Consider the following 11,383-nt stretch of genomic DNA (forward strand, 5'->3'; position numbering starts at 1 on the left):
CATGGTGAGAAGAGCCTCTCTCTGGACTAAGGTTGGTCGGCCGGGGCCAGGACTCTAGGAACAAGCCCTGTGGGTCTGGGTCACAGGGAACAGAGATGAGGCCCCTTGCAGCATCCATCCCAGACCACAAGAAGTCACCATGCAGGTCCATGTCATCTTCGCTGCTACCTTCCTGGCTGGGAGTTCACTTTAAAGAACTACCTTTAGAGAATTACCTTACATTTACTGGGTTCCCAAATGATCCTGCCACTCTAAGGCTAGGCATCCAGGTTCACATGCTCTGGTTTCCCAAAGTGGACCTCAGAGGCAGAAAAACTTTACCAGAAACTTTACCAGAAAACCCATTCCCCACTGAGTCCCAAAGACCTGGAGATCACTATTCACACTGACACCCAGTTTGAATTCGACCCCAGTCCATGATGGCAACCTGAAGTCTCCCTGGGCGGAAACAGTCAATGATGGTCAGATCCTCTGAGCAGGGTGCAAAGGAAAAGGGCTCTTGGCACAGAGGATCTTATCATTAGCCGCTGCAGCATCAACTTTTACTTCTATCCCTGGAGCAGGTCAATGCTCGTGGAGATAGTGCCATCAACTGAACAAAAAGTTCACTTTCTCCACTTGAACCAAAACTATACCCAAGAGCAGAGCTGTCACAGTCCAATGGACTGATGATGGAAATGTCATGCACAAGGATGAACCCAGCAGCCCAGGAACATAGAACACATAGAGCTGAGTCAGACCAGCCAGGATCCCCTCTAGGTCATGCAGGACACAGCACCTTTGATCTAAGTGTCACTGGAAAGGCGTATCTATGCCCCCAATTGTGTGGCCAAGGGAGGGTGTGGCTCAGCTTTCTCTCCAGCGTTCATGGGGGAAACTCCCCATATTGACTTTGAAATTGGGAATACTTGTGTGTGGTTGCTGATGACAGTGAAACCACTGTTTCCACCCCATCTTTTCAGCCCACACTGACTCACTTTGACCCTCTTCACACCATTGAGTCATATATACTCTTATTCTTAGGGCAACATCGAATTCCTTTCCACAGAATTCCATTTCCATGAGGCCTCTCTCCATGGCTATTGAACCTAGTGGTCTGCGATTGGACGACAGTGGAATCCTATAACCAATTGTGGTAAAGCTTCAGATTCTTAGCCCACATCCCAGAAAAATGCCTCAGAATTCCTTCAGCGAAGAACCCGGGAATTCAATGTAAGCACCTATCAAAGATTTCATCGGATAGGAGTGGAAGATCATGCCACTTGTTTTCACTTATATTTGGAGGCATTCAGGTACAAAGGCAATGGGTGATGATGGTCGGAACCCACATGGTTGGTGACAAGGAAACAGGGAAACTCAAATTTCCATGGCCAGCATTCATGGGTTTGCCCTGCACTACTGGTCAAAACAAGTAGTTTTGCCACAAGGACTTTCCTTGTGGCTCAGCTGCTAAAGAATCTGCCTGCAATGTGGGAGAACTGGGTTTGATCCCTGGTTTGGGAAATTCCCCTGGAGAAGGGAACAGCTACCCATTCCAGGATTCTGGCCTGGAGAATTCCATGGGGTCACAAAGAGTTGGACACAACTGAGTGACTTTCACTTTCACTGGTCAAAACTGGTTTGCATGGATGGAACTTCTGTGTTCCTGGTCAAGGGCAAACAAGTTCCCTTGAGGTGGTAATTTAGGTGTGGTGGTGGTAGTTCTGTCGCTAAGTCATGTCTGACCCTTGCAACCCCATGGACTGTAGCCTGCCAGGCTCCTCTGCCCATGGGATTCTCCAGGCAAGAATACTAGAGTGGGTCGCCATTTCCTTCTCCAGGGCATCTTCCCAACACAGGAATCGAACCCAGGTCTCCTGTTTTGCAGGCAGATTCTTTACTGACTGAGCTATGAGGAAAGCTTGAGGTGCTACTAAAATATGCAGGAGCTGGGGCACTGAGGCCAAGCTGGGAGCTTGAGTTTCCACGGGGTGAACATGGACACCAAAGGCAGCAACCTCTGTAATTCAAGGTGATGGAAGCAGACACCATGTTTGTGTTCTTGATAAAGAGGGTACTGAGAGATGGGGGAGTGGAGCTTAAAGCCAGAGAAAGTAGGGACCATGGGGCCAGGGGTGGGGTCTGGGGTAGGGGAGGCTAATGGTGGTTCCAAAAAATGGGAAGGAACACCTGCTTTAACACAAAGCATACTGCAAGCCATCTTGAATGTCTCACCTCTCTCACCTCTGGCTCAGGGAGTAACAGGGATTCCATTCAGGAGACTGAGGGTGCATGTGCCAGGTTACAAAAGATACAAGGACAAACCTAAAACTTTCCAAAACACAGGCAGACATTTGGAGCTACTGGCCTGGCCAGAATGGGACCCTCCACCTGGTGGCTCCTGTCCCTGCTTGTGCCATCTCAGTTGGGCTATTCTCACAAACTCAGCACTTTCATATCTGGGCTCATCATCACTGCCCTGGACTCACGGAATCCTCACTGCCAGTATCCCTCCCAAGGGAATGTGGTCCTCTCTTGAGACAAAGATAGACAGGAGAAGAAGAGGGGAAACAAATACCTCTGTGGAACAAGGGTCATTGACGACAAACACACAGCTAACATCAGACTCAAAGGAGAACACCTCAAAGGAGATCTTCCTTGCAGGGTTCAAAAGGAAAGGGCTCTTGGTACAGAGGATCTTGGCAGCAGCTGCTGCAGGATCAACTTCTACATCGATCCCTGGAGCAGGTCAGCACTCATGGAGAGAGTTCCATCAACTGAACCAAAGTTTCACTTTCTCCGCTTGGACCAATACTACACCCAAGAGGGGTCACAATTTGGAGTAACTGTTACTGAATCATGTTCATTTGCCTTACAAGCAGGAAGTCAAACTCTGAGACACGGGAGATTTGTAGCAGAGAAAGGGTTTATTTTCAAGTCATTCAAGCAAGGAAACAGGAGAATATACCTCAAATCCATCTTGCCAAAGGCCAGGGGTTTGTAACATATATGGGATAAAGAATTAGGGTGACCTGAGGCATAGAGAGGATGGGAAAAGGTGACTAGAAATAAGAAAAAGATGGGATATTGTCATTCTGGGCAGGTGCAACTAAGCTACACGCTGTTTCATAGGATGCATGTTCAGAAAATGATGGCATTAGTATTTTCTGAGGGTGGAGTTTTTGGCCCTCTGACTTCAAAAGGTCACTGATCAAACACTCTCCCAAGCCAGGAGGAGAATTTGTAGTCCCAACCAGTCTTAATCAGCTGGAGTTTAAACAGAACAATAGCTGACTCCAATTTCCAGAAAAAAAGCATGGGGAAACATCTTAAAACTCTTACATCAGAGGTACTGATAAACAGGGGTCTTGAGGAGATCTTGTAACTTATTCTTTAGGCTACATGATGCTTGGAGGATATGCAAGTTCTATAAAAACAATTAAGTTGAGCTTGACCAGTGAAGGCAGAATATAGTTTACTATTAAGTTATAGTCTTATGCAGTGGTCCCCAGTCTTTTTGCCACCAGGAAGTTTTTTAATTTATTTATTTATTTTAATTGGAGGCTAATTACTTTACAATATTGTGGTGGGTTTTGCCATACATTGACATGACTCAGCCATGGGCGTACATATGACCCCCATCCCAAACCCCTTTCCCACCTCCCTCCCCATCCTGTGCCTCTGGGTCATCCTAGTACACTGGCTTTGAGTGCTCTGTTTCATGCATCGAACTTGGACTGGTCATCTATTTCACATATGGTTAATATATATGTTTCAATGCTATTCTCTCAAATCATCCCACCCTCACCTTCTCCCATAGAGTCCAAAAGTCTGTTCTTTACATCTGTGTCTCTTGTGCTGTTTTGCACATAACGTCATCATTACCATCTTTCTAAATTCCATATACATACGTTAATACACTGTATTGTTTTTTTTCTTTCTGACTTACTTCACTCTGTATAATAGGCTCCAGCTTCATTCACCTCATTAGAACTGACTCAGATACATTCTTTTTAATAGCTGAGTAATATTCCATTGTGTATATGTACCACAACTTTCTTATCCATTTGTCTGCTCATGGACATCTAGGTTGCTTCCATGTCCTAGCTTTTGTAAACAGTGCTGCAAGGAACCAGTTTTGTGAAAGACAATTTATCCATGAGATGAGGTTGGTGGATGGTTTGGGGATGATTCAAATGCATTACATTTATTGTGCACTTTATTTGTATTATTATCATATCAGATCATCAGGCATTGGATCTCAGAGGCTGGGGACCTATGGAATGGATCTAACTGATGACTGCAAAATAGGTTTCATAATGACAATGTCAAGAGTTTGAGTCAATGAAGTAGGAAGGAGGACGAAAGCACTGAAGGGGAAGAGAACTAAGAAGCCAAGGCTGGGGGAGAGGGGGTGGTAAGGGGCGAGATCCATGAGAATATTAAACTCACCACAAATTACAACAGATGTGGAATGAGTGGGAATTACAGTGAATTAAGTGTTAAAATATTTGAAGACTCTGATACACACACTTGTTACATTCACATTTGATAAGTGACTGGTATGTAGTATGACTGAACCTCAATTTTTTAAACAATATTTTGTTTATTTACAGATTATGATAATACTATGAAGGCCATAGAGAGAAGGATGATATAAAGAGTAAGTCAAGAATGCCATTTCAAATAAAATGGCCAGAAATGCCCTTTTCAAGAAAGTGCGGTCTAAATTGGTCTTTGAAGAAGAATCACTGCTGCATAAAGCTGGAGGAAGAGTTGAACCCTAGCTTTTTAAAGGTTAAAAAAAATAGAAGATAGGAATACTTCAAAGAATTAGATATAATATTGGCCAATAATCATGTGGGAAAATGATCCACCTTCATTTGCAATCATAAATGCAAAATGAAAACAGTGAGATAACATTTTACTGTACTAGGTTGGAAAACAGGTAAGAGTCTATTAATAAGAAATCTTTGCAAGGATGCAGTGAAATGGAAACATACTCTGCTCACAGGAATGCAAACTGTGAAAATTTTTTTTGGGAAAAAAAGAAGGAAGTTATTACCTATTAGCTTGAAAAGGCACACATAGAATCAATTAGTACTGCAGTCCTAGGTGTATGTGATCAACATATGAGTTAAGAATTCATGATTTAAAACCAGATAAGTGTGCATTGGAAGCCTACATCTAACATAAACTTGGTACATACTAACTTTTAAAACTTACATGACTACTCTGAACTTCAGGTGTTGTGGAGACCAAAAAAAAAATCACTTTTTTTCAAAGACGGCAGGAAGAAACTTTTGCACTTCATAGATATATGTCGTGCTTTGCTAAGTCTCTCAGTCTCCTCGGACTTTTTGCGACCCCAGTGAATTGCAGCCCGCCAGGTTCCTCTGTATGTGGGGATTATCCTGGCAAGAATACTGGAGTGGGTTGCCATCACCTCCTCCAGGGGATCTTCCCAAACCAGGGATCGAACCCAGGTCTCCCTCATTATGAGCAGATTCTTTACCGACCGCACCACCAGAGAAGCCCGTTCGTTTATGGCTTAGATTGCGGTGATAGTTTCACCAGTGTATAGTTATATACAAACTCAAGTTGTATATATTTAAAATGTATAGCTTTGTGTATGTCAATCATACCTCAACAAAGTAGTGGGCTCACATTTGAGAAAACGATTGTTTTTGAAAACTCAGTAAAATGAGTGATACATAATAAATAATAAAACAACTTAATTATCCCGACAGTTTTATTTTTTAACAGCCTTTTACCTTTAGGAAGAAACTGCCACAAATATTTTATTTAATATTAAGACAGAACTTTACCTAAACAGATATGAGTATTTTCTATTTACTCTTCAGAAACCAAGCTTTAAAGGATTTTCATGGAGCATTTAGATAGGTCTGTTTTATGCTGCCAAGGAGGTGGTCTATTTGAGTGGTTGTCTTTCTCTGTGTGTGTGTTAGTCACTCAGTCATGTCCGACTCTTTGCGACTCCATGAACTGTAGCCCTCCAGTCTCCGCTGTCCATGGGATTTTCTAGGCAAGAATACTGGAGGGGATAGCCATGCCCTTCTTCAAAGGATCTTCCCGACCCAGGGATCGAACCAGAGTCTCCTGCATTGCAAGCAGATACTTCACTGAGTTACCAAGGAAACCGACCATGGTTTCTTTCTCTACCATGCCTGAAATCAAATGAAAACATTAACTTAAAGGTAACTAATATCTACAGTTCTATTATTGGTGTATCTTTTCTTTTTTCCCCCTAAAAATGAGGCACACAAATATTCCGCCCCCTGGAGGACTATAAAAGTAGTTCCCTACTGTGACCTATCAACTACAGCCCTGACTATTGGTCAGCACAGATACCGCGAGTTCTGTGGGGCGGGGCCTCCGTGGGGGCGGGGGCGCCGAGGGGCGGGGCTTAGCGTGACATTTTACGACGAAGATTCCACTGGCGTCACTTGCAACATCTTTGGCCGTCTGGTGCACTGACTAATCGGTGTGAGGTGCTGAAGACTAGAAGGCGAGAGGCTCAGCCCAGCGCTCGACGCCGATACCCTTGAAGCCTGGACTGCAAGACCACAGGGAGGCAGTCCCGGAGCTCTGAGGACTCGCCCACCATCGCGCCGTCCTGCGCCCCAGCTGGCCCGCACCGCGTCACAGCGTGCAGGACTGAGCTCCTCGTTGCCCTCTGCCAGGCCCCAGAAGTGCCGTCCTTCTGTCGAACTGATGGGCAGCAGGCCTCGAAGCCCCGGTGCCTACTCCTCTGACCGATGGGGAAACCAGGCCGGAGAACCCGGCCCTGCCAAGCGCCGCCGAACGGAGGAGCGCGCGCGCCCCGAGTCCGAGTCCGAGACGGCGCCCAGCGTCGACAACCTGACAGGATCTACGGCTGCGGGCGCGCTGACACGCCTGCTGGTTCTGCCCGCTGGCTGTGCCCTGCATCTGCCCCTGGACGACGTAGATCTGGTGCTGGAGCCCGAGCCCACGTCCGTGCTGCAGGTGGCTCTCGGAGATTTCATCCTCACACTGGTCCCCGAGGCCCTCTTGGGCTCGAGGGTGGAAGGCCCGTCAGGACAGGTCCTTGAACGGGCTGCTGTCCTGAGCCCTCCCAGGGAGTACACGGCGCTGGAACCGGAATTCTGCGGAGCTGTGCCAGAGGTCGCCTGCGAAGAAGAGACCAACGGGGACGACGCCAACTCGGGCTCCGACTTCCTGTCACCAGAGATGGATCCGGCAGGCGGCCTCATCGCTGGGCTCCGCAGCCCAGACGCCAGGGTGTGGCGCTCCGACGCACAGGGCTTCTTCCCAGAGTTCTGGCCTCGGGCGCCTAACTCTAGTCCAGAGAGATGCTCTCCTCACCACGACGACCACCTAGACGTCCACTTTCTGGAGCCCTTCCCTGACTCACCACTCCAACCTCTACCGCCCTTTCCAAGTCCGAGCCCTCACGAGCGCCCCCCGCGCCCTCACGGTCCTGCGCCCAAGGCTCGGAGATGTCTGTTTCCAGAATGAACTACGATCTGGTCCACAAGCACACAATTGCAGCTACCATCCTGGCGGCCCAATGGACTTCCCAGTGTCCTTTACATTGAAAGTCCTACAACCTGGAAATTAAGCATCTCATGTGCCTTGAACCAACAGTTTCTTTTTCCCTTCAGACTGCCTATAGTGGCAGGAGAAGACGTCAAGAAGAGAAAGCAGATTCTAGATCTCATCTTTGAAATGGAAAATCTGTCCAGAGATACCAGACAATGTGTTTTCTGACGTCTGGACTTTTTTACGCATCATTCTCAGGCCTCTCCATTCCCCTTCCTTTCGCATCAGTTATTTTCTCGGCAAATTCTACTCTCTCTGGCACCATACGGTTACTACCCTATTGCTCCCCCAAACAGGAAATTGCTGGGGATTTCTCATGTTGTTAATTTCCTTCCTTATATGTTTTCTCATGAATTTATAAAGATATTTTGCCAGAGCTTTTCTCTTTCTTGGTGTTTGGAGCTGCTCCTTTGGGAAACTGCAAAATAGTATGATGGCTGCCAAACAGCATGATGTTTGTTCTTAGCTTCCTCTTAACCTGAGGAAGTTCGCTTCCATTTAGAATTCTACCTCGAATTTTTTCTTATATCAAGCTTCTTTTAAAACATTAATTTATTACCACATTTGCTTCACATTTTTATAAGAGAAATAAAATCTAATGGTATTTATATATATATTAATACTGTTTATATACACCAACATGCTTTTGCCATTTCTTCTCTACTATTTTATTCTTACATTCCACTCTCAAAGTCTAGCCTCAGTTTTCTTGCTGAAGAATATGCTTTAAAAATTGTTCTCCCACTATATCATATTATAGTAAACTATCTTGGTTTTGTAAATCTCAACATGTTTTTATGTAGCATACTCTAAGTCTCTTATTACTGAAAATGTTTTATTATATATTCATTCCTAATTTTAATGTGACATTAAAGTACTTTAAAGATAAAAATGTCGCTATTTTTATTGAAGTACAGTTCATTTACATTGTTGTGTTAGTTTCTGGTGTACAGCAAAGTGATTCAGATATATGTATTATTTTTCATATTCTTTTCCATTATGGTTTGGGGCTTTCCTGATAGTTCAGTTGGTAAAGAATCAGCCTGCAATGCAGGAGACCCTGGTTTGATTCCTGGGTCAGGAAGATCTGCTGGAGAAGGGATAGGCTGCCCACTCCAGTATTCTTGGGCTTCCCTAGTGGATCAGCTGGTAAAGAATCTGCCCAGAACCCAGGAGACCTGGGTTCAATCCCTGGGTTGGAAAGATCCCCTGGAGAAGGGAAAGGCTACCCACTCCAGTATTCTGGCCTGGAGAATTCCATGGGGTTGCAAAGAATTGGACACAACTGAGTGACTCACTTTTCCATTATGGTTTATTACAAGATATTGAATATAGTTTCACTTTTCCATTATGGTTTATTACAGAATATTGAACATAGTTCCCCATGCTATACAGTAGGACTTTATTGTTTATCTATTTCATATATATAGTAGTTTGTATCTGCTAGTCCCAAGTTCCTAATTAATCCCTCCCCCACCCACTGTCCCCTTTGGTAAGCATAAGATTGTTTTCTGTGTCTCTGATTCTGTTTCTGTTTTGTAAATCCATTCATTTGTATCATAGTTTAGATTCTACATATAAGTGATATGATATTTGTCTTTCTCTGACTTATTTCACTTCGTATGATACTCTCAAGATCCATCCATATTGCTGCAAATGGCATTACTTCATTCTTTTTATGGTTGAGTAGTATTCCACTGTATACGTATACCATATCTCTTTTATCCATTCATCTGTGGATGGACATTTAGACTGTTGCCATGTTTTGGCTATTTTAAATAGTGTTACCATGAACACTGGGGTGCCTGTGTCTTTTCAAATCAGAGTTTTCTCTGGATATTTGCCCAGGAGTGAGATTACTGGACCATACGGCAACTGTTTTTAGTTTTTTTAAGAAACCTCCTGGCCTTCCCTTGGGGTTCTGTGGTAAAGAATCTGCCTGCCAATACAGGAGACATGGGTTCAATCCCTGGTCTGGGAAGACCCCACATGCAGCAGAGCAACTAAGCCCTTGTATCATAATTACTGAGAGTGTGCTCTAGAGCCCAGGAACCACAACTACTGAGCCATGAACCACAACTACTGAAGACCCTGCACCTATAGCCTGTACTCCACAACTAGAGAAGCCACCCAAATGAGAAGCCCACTCATCCCAACTAGAGAAAAGTCTGAGCAGCAACAAAGACCCAGCACTGCCAATAAATAAATAAATAAAAATTTTAAAAAGGAACCTCCATACTGTTATTCATAATAGCTGTACCAGTTTACATTCCTTTCAACACTGTAGGAGGATTCCCTTTTCCCCACACCCTTTTCAGCATTTATTATATACAGACTTTTTAATAATGGTCATTTTCACTGTATGAGGTGATACACCATTGTAGTTTTGATTTGCATTTATCTAATAAGTAGTGATGTTGAGCATCTTTTCATGTGCTTTTTGGCCTTCTGTATAACTCCAGTACTCTTGCCTGGAAAATCCCATGGACGGAGGAGCCTGGTAGGCTGCAGTCCATGGGGTCGCTAAGAGTCAGAGAGGACTGAGCGACTTCACTTTCACTTCTTACTTTCATGCATTGGAGAAGGAAATGGCAACCCACTCCAGTGTTCTTGCCTGGAGAATCCCAGGGACGGGGGAGCCTGGTGGGCTGCCATACATGGGGTCGCACAGCGTCGGACATGACTGAAGCAACTTAGCAGCAGTAGCAGCATGTGTTCTTTGGAGAAATGTCTTTTTAGGTCTTCTGCCCATTTTTTGATTGGATTGTTTGGGTTTTTGTTACTGAGTTGTATAATATGTTTCTATATTTTGGAAATTAAGCCCTTGTCAGTGACATAAGTTGCAACTATTTTCTCCCACTCTGTAGGTTTTCTTTTCATTTTCTTTATGATTTCTTTTGCTATGCAAAAGCTCATAAGTTTAATTAGGTCCCATTTGTCTATTTTTGCTTTCATTTCTATTGCCTTGAAAGACTGACCTATGAAAACACTGCTATGATTTATGTCAGAGAATATTTTGTCTACATTCTTTTCTAGGAGTTTTATGGTGTCATATCTTAAAGTTAAATCTGTAAGCCATTTTGAGTTTGTGTATGGTGTGAGGGACTGTTCCAACACTGATTTACATACAGGTATTCTGCTTTCCCTAAGTCACTTGCTGCAGAAACTGTCTTTTCTCTATTATATGTGCTTGCATCCTTTGTCAAAGAGTAACTGACCATAAGTATCTAGGTTTATTTCTAGGCTCTCTATTCTGTTCCATTGATCCATATGTCTGTTTGCCAATACCATGCTATTATGATTACTGTAGTTCTGTGTTACTGTCTGAAGTCTGGGATGGTTATGCCTCCAACTTTGTTCTTTTTTCCTCAGGATTGCTTTGGCAATTCTGGGTTTTTTATGGTTCCAAATAAATTTTAGGATTATGTGTGTTCTGTAAAAAATGTCATGGGTCATTTGATTGGGTTCCCATTAAATCTGTATTTTGCTTGATAGTATGGCTGGTTTCACAATATTAATTCTTCCAGTCCAAGAACACAGGCTATCTTTCCATTTCTTTGAATCATCTTCGATTTCCTTTATCAATGTTTTATAGTTCTCAGCATGTAAGTCTTTTACCTCCTTGGCCAGGCTTATTGCTAAGTTGTTGTGTTTGGTTTTTTTTTTTTTTTTTTTTTCATTTTAGCCCATTTTAAAATGTTTTTTTCTCCTTTGGCATCCTGTAGTTTGACTGTAACATATCTAAAGGTAGATGCTATTTTTATTTGGCTTAATGGGTTTAGTTAACCATCAATATGAG

At 43.7% G+C, this 11,383-nt stretch overlaps 1 protein-coding gene across 1 annotated transcript; it reads left to right on the forward strand.

Annotated features, from left to right (window-relative positions):
• Positions 1-6,444: 6,444 nt before the first annotated feature.
• Positions 6,445-10,970, forward strand: LOC105606041 (proline-rich protein 23B-like). The gene has a single exon (XM_060398160.1). The coding sequence runs from the start codon at positions 6,715-6,717 to the stop codon at positions 7,498-7,500; it is 786 nt and encodes a 261-aa protein (XP_060254143.1). The 5' UTR covers positions 6,445-6,714; the 3' UTR covers positions 7,501-10,970.
• The last annotated feature ends 413 nt before the right edge of the window (positions 10,971-11,383 follow it).

The sequence above is a fragment of the Ovis aries genome, chromosome 1, assembly GCF_016772045.2.
Source record: "Ovis aries strain OAR_USU_Benz2616 breed Rambouillet chromosome 1, ARS-UI_Ramb_v3.0, whole genome shotgun sequence".
NCBI lineage: Eukaryota > Metazoa > Chordata > Mammalia > Artiodactyla > Bovidae > Ovis > Ovis aries.

What these genes read in the sequence shown, in the direction of transcription:
- LOC105606041 (XM_060398160.1), top strand. Translation starts at nt 6,715, where the DNA reads ATGGGCAGCAGGCCTCGAAGCCCCGGTGCCTACTCCTCTGACCGATGG.